Genomic DNA, 19,940 nt, shown 5'->3' with positions numbered 1-19,940 from the left:
ATATCGTTTCAGATCTGAAGTTCAGAAGGAAAGGAAAAATGCTCGATAAGTTAATAAGATGATGAGGGTGTTTATGGGATTACGATAAAAATTAGTAGCCTTGTTTTTGGTCAGGGGTATTAATATAATGGATAAGGGTATTTGTGCATGACCCATGAATAGTAGGGGCATAAATAACATTCCCGCATGTATAAATAGTGAAAGCGTAAAAAATACTGGCACGATAGGAGCATCTCCAATGATTTACTGCTCTATCTCAATAATGTTGATTCTCATATGCAAAAAAAAAAAAAACAATCGGATATGAATATAGAGGCCCCATAGACACTTCAAGGCACACATGGCAGAATCTATCTCAATAATATTGATTCTCATATATCGACCAAAAAAATATTGATTCTTATATACAAAAAAAAAAAAAAAAAAAAAGGGCCCAGAGAGACTTCAAGGCACACATGGCAGATGGCAGAATGCAAGTGCAGTGCAGTGCAATTTTAAAGTTTAAAGTTTTTGAGCATGGCTGATAGCTCATATAGGGCTATTAGGTTGGGCATACAATTCATAGCCAACAATTGGCGATATGCAGTGTGATTTTAACTTATCAAATACAGGATTCCTCAAACTGTACCCACCTGTGGCGGAGCCAGACTTTGAGAATGAGGGGACTAAAAAAAATTCTACACACATAAAAGGACTAAATATAAAATATATTATAAAATCATGGATATTTTTATGATTTTGGAGATTTTAGGGGGTTAGAGCCAGGGTTAGTCAACCCTCGGCTCCGCCCATGGCTGTGTGGGACTATATTATTAACCGTGTAGCACGACTATATAGATCAATTGTTTCAAAAGAAGTTGGTTTCCATACAAAGGAAAAATTTAACTGAATTCCTGGGATTTTCCTTATCATCTCATCTTTGAATTCGGTAGGTACTCAAAACAAGAAAAAGAATCATAGAAAAAAAGATGTGCAAAACAAAGAATGTCTATGAGTCTATCTATGGATGCTCCAATTAGTAATCTTCTCAACCTTACAGACTAAGATGATAATAAAAGCACGAATATAATTATTTTTTGTCATGGTCAGCAACAACTTACTAATAAATGAGATCGTATGTGCCCTAGCCTTGTTATAATGTAGCCATTTTCCCATGGATTAGTTACAGAATCACAATAACTGTTCATACCGGAGCTTGGCATTAAGATTTCAGAATCTGAAACGTTTCAAACATTGTGCATTAAACTGCCCCAGCTGAATTTATATCGAGAACCTTCCCGAATTCTTAATAAAACCAACAAAAAAAGGAAAGAAATTTACAAAACGCAAAAGATTTTGCTTGACCTTATTGTAAAGATGGAGCATACAAGAACTGAAACTCTGTAAGCAAATGTAAAAACGAACATTTTCCTGCTTCATCATCTTCGGAAGATGCCGCGACCATATGTGCAACGAACCATTTTGACAAACATTGGAAGATGGGTGCATAAGAACATACACACAGGAACTGAAGCAACCATAGACAAGGGAATTGGAATCCACGTGAATCTAGGTCCGAGGTAAGTAGCAAGTGTAGCACAGAAAGCTACCATCATCGTAATTATGGAGATAAAGAGGGTTACCAGACCTATAATCAATCTTTTAGGTAAAGACCGGAGAAAATCGCCATGCTCATACTGCGAAGTTAAGAGAGCTAAGAACATAAGAAGTGATGAAGTTGAAGAGAATAGTGCCACGGCATTAGATACTGCAAACAATAAGAATGAGTTTTTGTGTAAGAAAATTGGGATTCCTCTGTTAATATCATTGTTGTCACTGTAAGTCCCACCGGGTACCGTAAACGTAGCAGCAAAAACAACGGTAAGAATAAGTGCGGATACAAAGGCTAATGCTTGAGAAGTGTCTGTCATCCATCTTTTTCCATCAAAAAATAATTTCTTGTGCTCCTTATCTTCAAATATATCTTGAGCAGTATCTCCCTCACGGTTTCTCAGTAATCCATGTGATGGTGGCACAATACTCTCCACCTCCTGCACAAAAGGTTGTCTGTCAGCAAAAATCATCAAAAGCCAGTGCAGTTTATCATGAAATTATCTCTGGAAGTTACCTTGAACCACTGGATCTCTCTTTGCACCTTCAGAGCAATACAAGTCACTGAACTGAGTTTGGAACGAGATTCTAATTTCGCAGCCAAATGCAAGATAGTGTTGTTACTAAAGTCTATTGAGGCTTCCAGCTTCTTCCTATACCCGCTAATTTTATACACGAGATTGAATATCTTTTCTTGCCGTTCTTGAACTGCACTCATAAATACATTGTGTCCCTCTTCTCCCATTCGAACCCAAACTAGATCAGGAAAATTCTCTAAACACTCAGTTACAAGTTCAACTGTTCCAGATTTCGTTGCAGTACCCAAGATGTTTGTACGTTGGAAAAATTCTTCGACTTCTGAGCTACTCATTGAGGAGATGATCTTTTCACAAATACATTTAACCAATGCTACAGCTTCTTCGTTCATCAATTTTTTATTGTGCAACTGTTTGATAAAAGGGACTGAACAAGGGAAAACAATAAATATGCGGCTGTTTATATATGCATCATTCTGTCACAAATGTTTCTTAACTGCATTGGCGCTATAGAATATTGAGAAGGCATTCTTAAATATACCTCTTGATGGAATTCCTGCTTTCAAACTTTCCCCAGCTTTCTCTATGTCTGCTGGTTTTCCAACCCAATAATTTCCCATGTCTGCTTTGTAGGCATTGCAACGCGCACACGGACAGGCAAAACCAAAGAAAGTTTAATTAGAAAACAAAGACAATGGTAAAAGAAACGAATGATTCAAACTAGAGTTACACACAGACATGGATAGATGCTACGCTCCCAGAATGCCAGTTGAGTTCCACTTAGGAATGCATGTGGACTTCCTGCCATCATTTCTAATGCACTGACACCATTGTTGTCTGTTACTGTAGCCAGATCTGGATACCTTTGGACCATATCATGGGCAATATCTACAATGGTTACAAGACATGAAAGTGTCAATAGAAATTCTGCTGGTTTTCAACTACATATATAAACATTAAAAAATCTGACTGAAATTTATCATGATGGATGTGTACGACCACTTACCATAGAATCCAGTTCCAATTATACTGCATATTACTTGAGCACCCAAATTTCCGGAGAAGGCACTCGGCCGGTTGTCCACATCATTTTCTCTAGTAACTGAATAAAGATAATCGATCATCTCCTTTTTTTCTTCCTTCACTGATGCGTACTTTGATGCATTTACCAAAGGAATCCATCCATAATTATCAGGTATCAGGGTCAATTTTGGGTTCTTCTCCACCATTGCTTTTACAGCTTCGAAGTTTCCAGCAATCACAGCATTTTGAAGTGCTGTTTCACCCTCTTTGTTCTTTATTTCAAGCTGCTTTGGTTTCAGGAGTTTCATAAGATTCTTCATAAACATCAAGTGTCCTGCACCTGCAGCTACATGTAATGCTGTCTCCGAGGAGAAAGTGATCCTCGCTGCAACAGCTTTCTCATCAACATTATCAAAGAAATCTTTAGCCATTTCCCAATTACCTTCAAGAGCTGCTTTGTATAGCGGCAGGTACTTATTAAGTTCTTCCCTGGCATTGCCTCGCCAATCATCAAAGTCGCTCTGTTGAGAACCATCATCTCTGTCACCATTTGATTCAGAACCCATGTTTATATCACTGTTAGTTTTTATGAGCACAGTATGAAATATTGACTGCCGGAGCTCTGTGCAGAAGAGACAAAAATCAATGTATCTTAACTTACTTTATGTAGTGACTGAGGGTTTTTAAAGTGGCTGATACATTAAAAAGAAGTGTGAACCAATTTGATAGAAAAAGAGAGCCAGGATACTTTAAGTTTTCTTTATCTTTTTCAGTTTTTGAAAGAATAAAGACTTTGCCTTATGCTCAAGGAAGGGCCTTTACCTTAAGCCCAAGGAAGCACATAATCTTAAGGACTCCTCTGGGGAGTTGATTCCAACTTTCAGAGGTCCAACTTTTTGCTTTTATGAACAAAGCACGAAAATGCAGCTAATATTAAAATTACTACCATATAACACAGCAAAAATAAGAATCAGTCATATAAAACTTTATTTGAAGTTATTCTACATTCGAACTGGATAAAGTGAACGGTAAAGGTAGTGCAGGCACCAGCAAAACTTCTCTCACTTCATAAGGACATTGAACATGACATGAGTGTGTTGCCATCAATAAAAGAAAAAGAAAAAGAAAAAGTTGTCACCAATGGAAAGGAAAAGGTCACATGGTTCTTGGATATGATTCCTGCTGATGTGAGTTTAGCAGAGATGCAGTCTTGGTGCTTGATACCTTAGCTAAGATAGACCCCCTAGTGCTTTAGCTTTAAGTCGTGCTTGAACAATGATGCCATCTCAATCTGTAGGAAAAGAAAGCAAGACATGAACTAAGAGATCGACGAATATGTAGCTCCTAAACAAACTATAATTAAACAGACGTCACGAAATGTCACTCCATGAATAAAAACAGCCTGAATTAGAATATCAACTTACAGCGGTCAGTGCAGTCTCAGATCCTTTATTTCCAGACTTACCACCAGCTCGATTTAATGCCTGTAAAAATCAACAAATTCTTAGACTGCCTCAGACGATTAGGTAATACGAGAATGAAGGCATACTTTAGCTCCCATGAAATTCAAACAGCAAAATATCATAATGTGGGGCCAATAGCCTCTCAGAACTGCGATAGCCAGCAAACTATTTAATTCTAGATACTTAGGCAGAATAACTGGAAACCCATTCTGTTGAAGACACTGATAACCATCAGTTTGAACTTTGATCAAGGGATTCAGACGAGTCCAGATTGATAAGTAGGTATCTAACACCACGACAAAAATAAGAATATTTTGCGAGTTTACCTGATCCATGTTCTCAGTTGTCAGAACACCAAAGATACATGGAACCCCTGTAATTTAAACAAGAAAGATGCTAAGTGTCAATTAAAAGAAAATGATTGCTTCATCAGAAATAACAAACTATAGCTGGGGAGGGGATATTAAGAATTACTCCGACAGAAATTAATATTTGAAGCTTGATGGTGGTTTCCATAGACAGTCGATAAATTCAGCCTTAATCAAGTAACTGCAGATGTTATTCAAACATTGTTTTTGAAGGACACTTGCAGATGTTTATCAAGACACCTAATTGATACTCTTCATTCATACATTGTTTTTGAAGTACATTGGCCGGATACAGCTCTACAGCATATGAAGTTTTTGCGCATCCATGATAATGGCATAAAGGTCTAGCTAATATACAATGTTTACGATGAAATAAGCTACTATATGCCAGATATTTTTTGTAATGAACCACAAAACTTGAACATAACAGGCTGGAGCCAACCTGTTTCTCTAGAATCAAGAAAAACTCAAAAGAAATTCAGGAAAAGGTGGGAACTATGAAACCCACCTGAGTTCAATCCAGCAGAAAGTACTCCCCCAGCAGCAGAATTAGCAACCGCGTCGTAGTGGGTAGTATCACCCCTTACCTACCGACAGTACATATGAGATTAAGTGCATAGGTTAGGGAACACTCAACAAGTACAACATGCATTACCCAGTGTTCCACAATAAAAAATACAAGCTCTAATAAAGAGTCATCACTAGTTGAGTCACGAGTGTCATATTGGTAAACAGAGTTTTTCTACTTGTCTAATAACAGTCTATCAATAGGACCTAATATGCTAAAAAAAAGAAGTAAGCTTGTGATGAAGAAACATACCACAGCTCCAATACATAAAACTGCATCGTATTTTTTCAGTTTCCCAAGTCTTTCAGCAACCAAAGGAATTTCAAAGCTGCCAGGAACCCATACAACCTGAAAGGTACATAGACAAAAAGATAAGTTAAGATTATGAAACATAAGTTAGGCAAATTACGAAATTGAGGTTCTTATATGATAAGTTAGGCAGATTACGAAATTGAAATTCTTATATGATGAAATCCCAAGAAATGTGCAAGACATGTAATGTGCAAACATATGTTACGCTTGATGGATTGATCCATGTTAACAAATTAGTCATCACCTCAGTGAATTGGTAGACCTCAAGCTATCTAAGCTGGTAAACGTTGAGCCTATCTTCCTATTAATAAATCCAACAGTAAACTAAGCTGTGAAAGTAGTTTTTGGCCATGACTGACCACATAAACAGTCAGCAAATACAAGATTTCCATGATTCAAATGCTTCGAAATACACAAAAACAAACGTTACAGTAAGCAAATGTTATCTTTAAAAGAGATTACATACGTCAACATCGTCCTCTTTAACACCATATCTCTTGAAAGTGTCCAAAGCTCCATCTAACAACAACCTTGTCACAACTTCATTAAATCTTGCTACAACCTGATACACCAATCAGCTACATATCAATACAGGACAAAAGCCAGAAAAACAACAACATCAATTTAAAGTACTTCTAATAAATTAGACAAAGAAATCCAAATCCTAATCCAATTGACCAAACCAACATCCACAAGATCTCACAAATTTATACAAATCCCAAAAAGATAAGCCAATCCAGGACAATAAATAAGCTACAAAAGAAACAAAGAAGTCAATTTTGTTACCACAGCAAAACGAAGTCCTTCACATTTAGTAAGAGACCCAACTAAATGACGCCCAGCAGCTGTTTGTACAAATGCCGAACGACTTTTCCCCTCAGAAATCGATAAATTCGTACTCACTTTGTTTGAATCTGAAACAAAAATTCAAAAACCCACTTTCATATTAACCTCAATTTCATCAATCGACACATTGATACATCAAAACCACCGAAAATCAAATGAAACTGAAGTATACCAATCTGAGCAAATTGATAAGCAAAACGAACTTACTTGGAAATGAAATTGAAGAAGAAGGAAGATGAATTGAAGGACGGATTGAAGAACCCTTTGTAACAGATTGTGTAAAAGCCTTAGTTACAGCTCCAATTGAAGTCATCTCTGTAGATAGAATCTCACTGTATGCAACTTAACAGTCTTAGGAATGAAACCCTAGTTTATATACTAGTCCTTCCCACCCCCAAACGGTCCCTAAATTCCCGTTCTGTACCCCTGTGGAGGCTGGATGGTTAATGTACAGCCCAGGTTGACGTTATCAATTTGGCTTAGAACAGAGAGGATATCTTATTTACACGAGAATCACGCGCACGTGTAGCGCACAATCTTTCAAAGACAGGCAACTTGCTTGTACTAATCCTAGTTAGCAATTCGGGATTTGGCAAACGTACGGAACGGTAAACGTACGAGTATTATACGGTTTTGTAAAATCCAGATTCGGTCCAAAATTCGGTCAACGGGACGTGATTCGTCAGTAAGTCGGAACGGCATACGTACGTGTATAATTCGATTTATAAATGTGAGTTCGGCTCTGAAAATTCGGTATCTATATATAACAAATAATTTGTATTTATAAGGTCATAGACCAATTTTTATGCATATGTTTGAGTTATTTAAAGAAAAAATAAACTTAATATGATGATATTAATAATATACACAACATTAGTTATCCAAGAGGACGTCGTATGGTGGTTTAGATGCTTGGTTAGTGAGTTTGAGATCTCTCTCACCTTCACCTTCAAATCTCTTCAGTCGTTTTTGTTTCATAAAAATTACAACACGTCTAATATTCGGTCGTGTATGCTCGGAAGGCAGTAAATCCCAAAAAGTGGAGTCTTTGAAAAGTAAAAGCTAAAGAATTTATGACGAATTAAGCGGACGTATCATTCGGAATACGTAAAATTCGTGAACGGTTCGCGAATAATCCGGGAATGCCACATAATACGCGACTTGAATTCGGAGTTGCAAACGTACGCGAATAAGACGATAAAATTCGTGATACAGAAAAATTCGTGAATGATTCGCGAATCATTCGCGAACTTACTAACTAGGGTACTAATCGGAAGTTGTGGAATTTGGGTTGTCCCATTTTATGCACACTCTTTTACATATTCTACCGATTTTGAAATTCCAAAAAAAAAAAAGAAAAAATCCAAAAATGCTAGGGTGACAGGGAAAAATCGAGGTCAATTCCATATGAGAGCGACTGAGCCTCACTTAGTCATCATTCCCTCGGTATCAAAATAATATGTAAACCAACCTATTATATATCCTAGCATTTTTAGGGGTCACTCAAAAGAAATTAGGGATTATTTTTTATTCCCAACCATTGAAGGAGGTTAAGGGGTGTCTTAAAAAATAGGGAATTGTCTATATTGTCCCTCACCTTTATACCAAATCTAAACATACATCCTTTAATTGTATATCCTCCTCTTCTTCTCTTTTCTACTCATCAATTTTTTTTTCATCATTATAATTTTGATCGAAAACAAAGATCGTCGATCAAACAAATGTTATGATTAATTGTTTAAAATTAAAACCCAAAATCCATTAACCTTAAAGTTGAAATTTAGAACATCAAAAGAAAAAAATGAGTTAAACAAACAAAACGAATAGATGATAGTAGTTGTGATTCAAAATCAGGATTTGATTACTTGAAATCAAAATTTTGATCAGAAAATTTTCTTGGATTTACAATAGCAGAAACATAATCGGTAGATAAAAATCTATTTTACCTACCGATTATGGTTGATGTTCTTGAATTTACAGTAGCAGAAACATAATCGGTAGATAATAGTATACTTTACCTACCAATTATGCTTTATGTTCTTCATTTCTTTAGAACATCAACCATAATCGGTAGGTAAATTGATCGTATCTATCGATTATTCGTGATTCAAAAATTCAATTTCTCTGTACTAAAAGTTACGTACAATCGGTAGATAATGAACACCATTAACTACCGATTGTGAAAGTAAAAAATTTCGAAATTTTATTAAGTTTTGAAATTTTGAATTTGGGACCGTGAACACAATCGGTAGATATTAAGCATCACTTATTAACTCAATTTATTACCGATTATGTTTCGTACCAAAATTCGAAAATTGAGTATATTCGGAGGTTAAAGTAACACAGTTTACTACCGATTATGGTTGTACCAAAGTTCAAAAATTTTAGGATTTTGGCAAAATCACATTCTGGGGCCAATATACATTCGGAAGTTAAATTTACTACCGATTATGGTAGTACTAAAATTCGAAAATTGAGTATATTCGGAAGTTAAAGTAACACATTTTACTACCGATTATGGTTGTACCAAAGTTCAAAAATTTTAGGATTTTGTCAAAATCACATTTTGGGGCCAATATACATTCGGAAGTTAAATTTATTACCGATTATGGTCGTACCAAATTTAAAATTGAGTATATTCGGAGGTTAAAGTAACATACTTTACTACCGATTATGGTTGTACCAAAGTTCGAAAATTTTAGAATTTTGGCAAAATCACATTTTGGGACCAATATACATTCGGAAGTTAAATTTACTACCGATTATGGTTGTACCAAAGTTCGAAAATTTTAGAATTTTGGAAAAATCACATTTTGGGACCAATATACATTCGGAAGTCAAACTTACTACCGATTATGGTAGTACCAAAATTCGATAATTGAATATATTCGGAGGTTAAGGTAATACACTTACTACCAATTGTAGTATTAACTACCGATTGTTGAAGGGCAATTTTGCCATTACGAAATACGCGAGATAAGGGCTGGCTTCAATTTAGGTTTGGGTGACCCTATTTTGTCTTGTCGTTGGCCCCTAATTCCTTTTGGGTGGCCCCTAAAAATGCTAGATTATATATGTTAAAATAAAAAGAATACTTATCTCAGTAATGTATTCCATCAAGAATAGTGTGGGATCTCTTCATCAAATTTTTCTAGGGAATTTTCTGGATTAATATTTATCAAAGTGAAAAGAAAAATAATACAAACTAGTCCGTATATTTTGTGATTCAAATGCCAAAAAAGCAAAAAAAAACAAATACATAAAAATCCCCTACTCCGCTTGTAGGGGAATGACGAACCCCAGGTAAGAATAGAAGGTTCTGCCTGAATAACCAACATTCCCATGTTAGGGTAACTTTTTTTAATGTTCTTTTTTTATGTTCCTTTAGAATTTTTGTTCAAAACCAACGCGTCTGAGTAATGGTGAAAGGCTAGGGTTTATGCTTCAAAAAAAAAAGAGGTAAGGTTAGGCTTATTCCTATGCACCATAGAAAAATTTTGTATTTTACATACTAGATGACATGGAATATGAGTTGTGCCACAATGGTAAATGAGTGAAGCGATGTAATTCCTAGCGAGCGATGTTGTCAATAGTGCAAGCGATAAAGACAATATCGTCGGGTATAACTAATAGTATGTCTCGATTTAATGGCAACACGGCTTGACTTTTTCTGGAGTAGTACTTGAAGGTGTTTTTAAGAGGATATGTGATAATTACAAAGAAATAAGTAAAAAACAAAGAAGTCTTGAAGATTCTGATATTAACCAACTCAAACATGCAGCTAAGAAAAGGCAAAGAAGTGTTCAAGACAACGAAAACCAATGCAAAGTCAATTTGAAGGAAAAGAAGAAGATAAACAAAGAAACTCCGTTCATGAGCGTGTTGATTGGAAGTTATGTGAAATAAATAAGATAACCAAGATGAAGAACATTGTCCCATATTTTTATTTTTAAAGTGTATATTTTAAATTATTATTGTCTAGTTTTATGTCTTGTAAAATGATTATTAATGATTAATTTGAAGTCACTTGTTTATAAATTCGAAAATTTAACTCATATTGTTGATAATTAAGCATGTACTCTATTCTTAATTCATTCTTACATTAAAATTAGACTTAGACTTACATTTTAATAAACTAAGCAAAATATTAAACTTCTAATTAGGCATAAGTTGACATTTAAGAAATTAAAACATGAACTTTGGATTAGGTATTGACTAAATACAACTCGACAAAAGTTAAATACAACCCTTCTATAATGTTGTAAACCTTAGTGACATGGGTTAACGACACTCACTCATTTGTTAGAGTAAAAGAGGGATAAAAATAGATTTTTGTTATAGGGAAAGCTAAATTGTTTATGGAGAAAGCTGACTTCTGGTCAAACCAAATTGATTAAGAATAATTTGGGAAAAAAAAAAAAAACTCCACAATGTTCGATCTTGAACTCAACTCCATGTGTAGTGTTCGTCTTCCTCTTGCATATATTATTTCTTTCTCTTGATGCAATCCCGTATATATTTCCTCCATCAATCGATTGTTCACTTCTTCTCTTATGATCCGACTTCTCTCGAACATATTGAAACATAGGCTAATTTTATCAATACCTATTTAGATCCAGTTACAATTAATTCATAGGAATGCTGGAATAAATAAGTTTAGGATTTTGTCAAAATCAATCCCGGTTCCCGGCTAAAACATGGGTTTAATTCCCGACAAACTTAATTTATAACGGCATATTAACTGATCACTTAGTTAAAGTATAAATTTTTATTTTAATCATCATGTTATAGTGGAAACGTCAAAATAATGATAAACATATTTATATGCATTCGACTACTCATCAGCAAAAATGGAACCCCTGATTCTAGTGAGAGGAGTTCACTATGACATGAATGGGTTCAACTACTCATCAGCGAACATAGCACCATCCATCGACAAAGGACAACTGCAACCTTTGAATTTCAAAGCAGGGTTGTCGTCATCACAATCATCAGGGATTATAGTGCAGCGGCCTACTCTGCTTAAAGAATTCCAGTGTGGTAAGAATTTTTGGAGTAAGAAAGCATGGGGGACGATATATAAATTTTTATTCAATCAAGATGGAACTTGGAAGATTATATAAATTTGTATTCAATCAAGATGGAAGTTGGAAGATTATTGAGTTCTTTCTTTAAGTTTTTTTATTTCTGCCCCAGTTATCCCTAATCAAAATTGTTTGACTGGAAAGTCAGCTTTCCCCCTAAACACTTCAGCTTTTCCTATAACAAAAATCTAAAAATATCTTTCCAAAAAAAAAAGAAATAGGGATGCAAAAAGTTCTACAAATCATATTAAAGGGGAAATGTTTTTGAATAGTTTACTCCAACGATTTAGTCCAACAAAGTATCATTGGTGGAAGAGGAAATCAATTGCTTTTAAAAGCAATAGATGATAAAATCTCCAATTTTTATCTTTATACGGAGTTTTATTTGTAACAAAGAAAAGTTGGATTTCAAAACCCTAAATCTTCAATTTTATCTATATTGAGAAATATGATTCAAGTTCAAAAAAAAATTTGTCACAGATTCTTATGCTTCAAACCCGTCAGGGATTTTACATGATAATTTAAATATTTTAACTTGATTTAGGAAATTTTTTTCTAGCAAGTTTTGGTTTTACTTGATTCATAATGAAATTGCAGTAATTCTTCATTCAATATTAGTGAAAACACAACGCAATCTCTGTTTTTTTATATAATGAATAACTTTCATGTCACAACATTGATTAAAAAAAAAAAAAGATTTGTGTCACATGATTGTTTTTGATATTCATTAATGATCATCATTATCTGGACGGAAAGAAAGTTTTTTTCAGTCACGTGAACAGGGGCTTAAAATATATTTAAAAAGTTGCATTTAGTGACTAGGTTGCATTTAGTCATTGTCTTGATTATATCTAGGAAATACTTTTAAAACATCAAAACAACTTCCAAATTGGAAGTATTTTCCGTTGACGTACGCCACTCCTCCTTACATTTTGCTTCAATGTCCATCATGGTTTCACCACTCATCATGTTTTGGTGTTTGACATGTGCATAAATGGTAATATACCTTAGAGAGCCAAACAGTTGCCTATGTAGTAATTTAAATTATATGGTCTACACTTCTCGGTATCAACGACAATTATAGAAATTCAAACAGTTATAGCTCCAATTGAAGTCATATCTTTGACGATAAAATCTCGTTGTATGGAACTTAACAGTCCTAAAATAGAAACAAAATTAAACCTTAGTTTATATACTGGTCTTTACCACCAACCCCGAAACGGTCTGTAAATTCCTTTTTTTGTACTCCTTGAGAGGATGAGATGGGTAAGTACATGTCTTCTTACACAAGAATCGCGGTGCACGTGCTCTGCACAATCTTTTGAGAAAGGAAACTTCTAATAATATTCTATTACAAGAGCAACAATGTCTTTCAACACAATAGATTCGTGGAAGGCATTGGTAGAATTTGCGTTGTCTGATTTTGTGCACACTCTTTTATATGTTTTGCCGATTTTGAAACTCGGAAATGCTAGATCGACTGAGGGAATACACAAGAGAGAGCGATTGAGTTTCACTTGCTCGGAATTTATGTTCTGGGTTGCATTCATCCGGGTTTCGGGCTAATAAAATGACGAAATAATGTTTCTATTTAACTTCTTTATGCAACGGCTAATTTACCCTTGATTTAATTAGTGTTGGTTATGGTGATTGACTAACTTATTATCATTAGTGAATGGATCAGTTCACACAAATTGATTCATTAACCCTCAAAAACTTTTTCCTGGGTGTAAAAGACGAGTAAATTTGATATGGCTTAAGGCTTAGATTGGTATTGATGTGGGTTTTGTTAAAGCGTTTTTTTGTTGTGTTGTGTTGTGTAAAAAAATCAGTTGAATGTTTGGAAAATATAAATTAAAAGTTAAAGCTGATTAAAAAAAACGATCAAATTGTGTTTCGTAATATATCAGGTTCAACTATTGTTGTACCAAATGACAAAACAAACATGTTTGGGAAAATATTTTAATTTAATTTTATTGGCTACAATAATGATTACTTTTTTACTATTAAATATATATATATATATTTAATTTACTAATTATTACTACCTCCATTTCAAAATAATATGATGGTTTCTTGTGTTTTACACATGAACCCACCCAATTACTTTTTTAAATATTATTTTATTTAACCAATTTTTACGATAGATATAATTTTCCGGAAAAAAAGTAAAACTAAAATTAAATAAGTATTTATTATTTTCTCTTATTTTATTATTGATAAGTTAAAAATAGCTGGAAAATGAAAAATAATGATTTAAAATAGAATAAAATAAAATATAAGGAATATAAGATATTTAATTATTATTATAAAAGAACTATACAAAACTTTTGGTTGGTAATCCAGCAACAAGCTGGGCTCCAACGCCTTTTTGGATAACAATGCCTAATCTATGAAAAATAAAACTACCAATACCACTACTAGCGTCATTTCTAACTAAACAATTTTTCAGAAGCTTGAAAAAACACAAAGTATCCTCACCAAATTCTTCTAGAGAAGTGAAAGCTAGGACACCCAAACCGTGGCCATGTGAAACACACTTACTTAGAGTGTTTACGTGAGACCGTATTAACTATAGCTTTTCCGGGGACGAAAGAGCGAATTCCTTCACCTGTGAAGGGCGAGACACCTGTGACATCCATACAAATATCCTTTCCATTTTCCCAGTTGAGCACAAGAATTTTTAGACCCACGAACCCTATCTTGGCTTTACTTAGACTCCTTATCAGCAGGTTTCAACTCCTTATCATCATTCTTCAGAAAACCCAAAGAAACTTCCTTACGTGCAGGCACACCATCTTTGTAACAAATGTCAGTGATTACATCACGAACAAAATCATGTCGAAACTTGGGCCTATATCCTTCGCACAATGAAGCGCGTGATCCCCGAAGATGTCCATGGATTTGTTACAACTTGAGCATAAGCCATTCTCAACAAACAAAGGAATACCAAGACGATAGCAAAGCACATCTTTAAAATGTCTGGGTCCAAGGAACTGATTAAGACCATTGATGGGTATAACCAATAAATAATCTTGTGCATGCTTGACCCGGTTGCACTGCCACGTCATGGAATCTCTTGCAGACATAGAAAATTGGTCTGGGATTTGCTTGTTAACTGCATCAAAATAAGTGACTTCCAGGGAGTGCATGGAAGCTGAACAAAGTTCTGAAGTGGAAACTAATAAGCAGATCCCTTGTCAGTCGAGAATGAATTACCAAGAATCACCTTTTGTACCGGAATAGTCTGACTCTGAGAAGCAATAACAATGAGCGATGGTGTCAACCATGGTGTAAATGCCAAGTCCACTATCTTTGATAGGCAAGGTAGCTAATCGTTGTTGTAGAGGACCAAACCCCGCACCATCACCAGTGATTTAAGTAAGTGATCATCAAAAAGAGCAGTGGCTGATTGCAGGGATGCAGGATTGGTAGTACGCATTGCAAAGTAAAATCATCTCACTTTGAGGGTCTCTGAGTTTTTTGATAGCAGACATCAATTGAACAGTCTTATTCACCCTGCTCAACATCATATCATTGATAAATTTCAAATCGAAACTCACCGGTCCACCCAACAATTTAACACCATTAGAAGGTCTACCAATATCAGCAGGGAAAACACCGTCATCTGTGCTTCTGGGGTCATTAGAAGGCCAAAAGACTTCAGTTTTTTTAATATCAAGATGTAAACCCCTGCATGGTCCTTCAGTTTAGATTATGCTCAGAGCCTTAGCTATGTCTAATGTGTCACCAATAATTGTACCATCATCAAGGAACCAAGCGTGCAAGTCCAGTTTGCGCCGAGAAGCAATAGTCTTCACCAGTGGGTGAAGTGTCAACAAAAAAAACAAGGGACCGAGAGGGTCACCTTGCTGAACTCCAAGTGCAGAATACAAAATATAATGGTCATAATAGAGTTTGGCAGGCCTCAAGTAACAAAATTCTACTAGCGAGAAATACCTGGACAACGAAGGCGAACCTCCTTGATGAGCTGCGACCTGCTCACCATGTTGAAGGCATTGGAAAAGTCAATGAGCAGCATTGACATTTTATCTGAGTGACCATTCATCTCCAGTAAGAGATTTACAGCATGTAAAATATTTTCCCCACCAGCAGGAATACCAACCCCGAATTGGTAATCACCAAAATAAGTTGACATGTCCTTTCCAACCGAGACAACCGCCACTTTCGAGACCAATTTATGCCACACTGTACCAATTGCAATGGGCCGAATACCACCTCCAGGTTTAAGTAACAGAGTTAAAGGTGCACTGGCGATACACTCTCCCAAAACCGCAGGACATCTCCCATCCAACCATAGATTGATAACTGCAGTGATCGAAACGAGTAAATCGTCTGCAATAGCAGCTGCTGCCCCACTAATCGCATCGACTAAATGTTGATCCCGCAAACCATCACGGCCGCATGAAATTTAAGGGTATTTTTACCATTTATAAAATATATAGGAAAGGAAAATAAAATCTCAAATTAGGGTAGGATCACAGCTTATGCTTTTGGAGCTTTTAAAATCACATGAAACTGAAACATACCAATCTGAGCAAAATAATGAGTAACAAAAACTTACTTAGAAATGAAATTGAAGAAGAAGGAAGATGAATTGAAGGACGGATTGAAGAACCCTTTGTAGCAGATTGTGCAAAAACCTTAGTTACAGCTCCAATTGAAGCCATCTCTGTAGATAGAATCTCACTGTATGCAACTTAACAATCTAAGGAATGAAACCCTAGTTTATATACTAGTCCTTCCCACCACCCCCAAACGGTCCCTAAATTCCCGTTCTGTACTCCTTGCGGAGGATAGATGGTTACCGTTTATGTTATCTGTTTTTTTTAAGGAAGAAAGTATAGCTTCTTACACGAGAATCCCGACGCACGTGCAGCGCACAATCTTTTAAGAAAGGCAACTTGCTTCAGTTGCCTGTAATAATCGAAGCTATATGATGGGGAATATTTTGTATAGGAACCACATGTCGTTGGAGTTTCGACACATTGGAATTGTGCAAGGCATTTGTAAAATTTGGGCAACCCGATTTTGTGCACACTCTTCTGTTTTTATTTTTTTACCAATTTAGACACTCCAAAATGTTAGATTGAGCGAGGGGAAACACAAGATCAATTTTTAGTGAGAGTGACTCATCTCTCCTTTATCTATTACTTATCTAAATGATAAATAAATTTTTTTTTTAAAAAAAAAGTTAGATCTTTAATGAGGTTATTTTGAAAATTTTCTTGGTTACTTTAGCAACTCCTTTTTGAATTTGTCACTATTCATAATTTTTGCCAAAATGGACAAAAGTAAATTATTTAGTTATTATATTATGTGATTTATGATTAAAATACGAGACAACAATTCCACACAAATATCAAAACTAATTCCTAAAGGTCGTTGATCCCCTATAACTATTAAGGAAATGATAAACCCCACATTAGAATGGTGAGTTCTACTTGATGCTCGTTTAGCATTTTTGTTTAATACGAATGGATTTGAACAATGGTAAAAGGATAGGGTTAGAGAGCCAAACACTTATTTTACGTAGTAATTTGAAACTATATGGTCTAATTTTTCGGTGTGAACTTATCAATGTTATCATTTTTATCCTTAAAATACCATACCATGGGTGGTCCGGTGATCTTGGAACGAGGTAATGGGTTTGTCAGGGTTTGGTTTTAGGTACCTGACCATTAGTTGACTTGGTCTTCATCTTTCAAACTCCGTAGATGTGGTTGAAAGGGAATTTTAATAAAGTGCCACACTTTCAATTTCATGTTTAAGAACGTGCCCTCTTTTTTGTTCCCAGAATACATAAAATGCTACATTGTTGACCTTTTTGGTTTCATTTTTCATATTATTAAAAACAAAACGGCTACCATAAGTGAAAGCATACGTGGCATTAATTCAACCTTGGTAAAAGAGAGTTAATCCCTCGAATTATCTGACTCGAACCTAATTAAATCGACACTCAGTAACGAGTTAACTGGGACATGATTGGAGATTGTTTCTTCATCAATTCCATGAAACAAGATCCTCGTCACCAATCAAGATTAATTGTTCATCTTCATCATAAATCCAATTCCATGACTCAATTCAATTCCAATCCAATTCCATGACTCAATTCCATGAAATGTTACCATCTCTTCATTCTTCATCTTGACTGTACTAAAAAACTTCCACAGTTCCATAATCTCACGGCAAACTCAAAATCGAATTGTTCAACAAACTTGATATCTCCATCTCCATCTTCAGTGTTTAAAGGACTAGATATCTCCTTCTACATCTTCACTAATTGTTCAACAGACTCGGTATCTCCTTTTCCATCTTAGGTTCATTAGCGCATCAAACATCCTTTCTTTTATGACCTAAAATCGTATCAGATCTTGCTCATTCTGCCAATTCTTCAGCTAAAATATTCTTGAATCAATCATCAAACACATTAGTTGGAAAGGCATTAGAATCATATCGTCCCTAATTTACAGCGTCTTGTTTACGATTCACAGTATCCCAGCTATCTGTTTACGGATTCATATAGGGGGTAGGATCCATTGACATGGTTATAATGACATAATCTTGACATTTTAGCGCCATTTTTCTACCAAACCCAACGGGAAATGAATTTGAGGCTAACGTTTTGATGACATGTTCTTCTTATAGGTCTCTACACTCCCACCAAAAATGAGAGCATTCCGAGATGTATAAGACCACCATCTACCATATTGAATATCAACCGCTGAAGATTAATGGTTAAATTTAAAATTTGTGGATGGTGAAGTTTCGTATTTCGGAATACTCCCATTTTTAGTAGGAATGTAGATACAAGGAACATGTCGCCAAAATATTAGTTTTAAACTCATTGCCGGTTGGGTTTGGTAGAAAAAATGATAACCATATCAACGGAGTATGTCATTATAACCATGTCAACGGATCCTTCACCTTCATATAAATATGTCTTGTTTTATTTTCTTGTTCTCTCTTCTTTTTTCTTTTTGAGGTCAGGCCTAACCCCTCTTATTCTATATATATTTTTTATTTTATTTTATCTTTTTCAATAAATTCTCCTAACGAGCTTTGTCAAATTTACATACAAAAAAAAAAGATTCAGAGTCAAAACAATTAGAAACCCTAATTAACTAAAGTACAAAAATTAAACATATATAATTGAACAAATTGAAAATCGAGACCTTATTCTTAAAACGGCCTCAATATATTTTTAAACATAATTTTACAAACCGCAAAATTTTCCAATAATTCTAGAAATCGTGAATTCAAAATAACAAAAAGTAATTTATAGACATGAAGAACAAAAGAAAATAAAGATGTTTGGTGATGGTGATGCACGAGAAGAACATATAATAAGAAGTTGTAGATGCGCTGATAGCTCCTCCCTGTTTGTGCGATATCGAATCAATCGGAGAAGAAGAGAGATGATAAACTACAAGAGATTATCAAGACAGTTAAGTAATTGAATCGTCAAAAGTTAACCAAGTCAATGATGAATTACCAATCATGTAGGTGTTTACAGAATTAATAAAGTGAGGTGCATTATATAACAGGAGCACTTTCTTATATCGGATATAAAGGGTGTGGCATTTTCTTAAAATTCCCTCAAAATCAAACCACATAATTTTTTGTGCTCATTATTGATTTAGAATTTGGATTAATAATGTGTGCTTGATAGTTGATACCATCATTATATTCAAGCTTGTGGATCGCTAAATGGATTATGCCGGGGATGATTACTATATTTTTGGTAGTTACTACGGGACGTCTAGGATTCCAGCTACAGTTATAACAGAGAGAGTTTGGAACAGTCGAACCTCGATAAACAAATGTTCGATAAATGAATAACCTCGCTAAATGAATAATTTTCTCCGCTCCCGACTTGGGCCAAGGTGATAAATGAATAACCTCGCTTAATGCATTAATGAATAAAAGGTGATAAATGAATAACCTCACTTAATGCATTAATGAATAAAAAAAAGTTGGATCCTTAAAGGTGATGGGACTCAATAATGTTGTAGTAAAAAGGTTCGTTGAGGCTTGTGAAAGCAATGGATTTTTAGACTTATAAAACGTAAAAGTAAAGAAAACTTATTACAAAATTGACTTCAAGATATTAGAAAACAACCAAGACA

General features: G+C 35.0%; 2 protein-coding genes across 3 annotated transcripts; both read right to left on the bottom strand.

Moving 5' to 3' along the window:
* Positions 1–1,170: 1,170 nt before the first annotated feature.
* On the bottom strand, positions 1,171–4,114 carry LOC113320260. 2 transcript variants are annotated; one of them, XM_026568189.1, is made up of 6 exons: positions 3,972–4,114; positions 3,133–3,771; positions 2,865–3,014; positions 2,668–2,748; positions 2,108–2,553; positions 1,171–2,030 (listed from the first exon to the last, which is right to left on the bottom strand). In XM_026568189.1, the coding sequence occupies exons 2-6, from the start codon at positions 3,713–3,715 to the stop codon at positions 1,419–1,421; spliced, it is 1,872 nt and encodes a 623-aa protein (XP_026423974.1). In that variant the 5' UTR covers positions 3,716–3,771; positions 3,972–4,114; the 3' UTR covers positions 1,171–1,418. The 2 variants fall into 2 exon arrangements, with proteins under 2 accessions (XP_026423974.1, XP_026423980.1); XM_026568195.1 differs by having other exon boundaries at positions 3,133–3,689; positions 3,972–4,083.
* On the bottom strand, positions 4,100–7,092 carry LOC113320272 (6,7-dimethyl-8-ribityllumazine synthase, chloroplastic-like). The gene is made up of 8 exons (XM_026568207.1): positions 6,914–7,092; positions 6,647–6,774; positions 6,327–6,422; positions 5,801–5,896; positions 5,489–5,567; positions 4,939–4,985; positions 4,574–4,633; positions 4,100–4,440 (listed from the first exon to the last, which is right to left on the bottom strand). Exons 1-8 carry the CDS (start codon positions 7,017–7,019, stop codon positions 4,393–4,395), a joined length of 660 nt encoding a protein of 219 aa, XP_026423992.1. The 5' UTR covers positions 7,020–7,092; the 3' UTR covers positions 4,100–4,392.
* Between the last annotated feature and the right edge of the window lie 12,848 nt (positions 7,093–19,940).

The sequence above is a fragment of the Papaver somniferum genome, chromosome 1, assembly GCF_003573695.1.
Source record: "Papaver somniferum cultivar HN1 chromosome 1, ASM357369v1, whole genome shotgun sequence".
Classification (NCBI taxonomy): Eukaryota; Viridiplantae; Streptophyta; class Magnoliopsida; order Ranunculales; family Papaveraceae; genus Papaver; species Papaver somniferum.
This window is presented reverse-complemented; position numbering and strand designations above follow the sequence as displayed.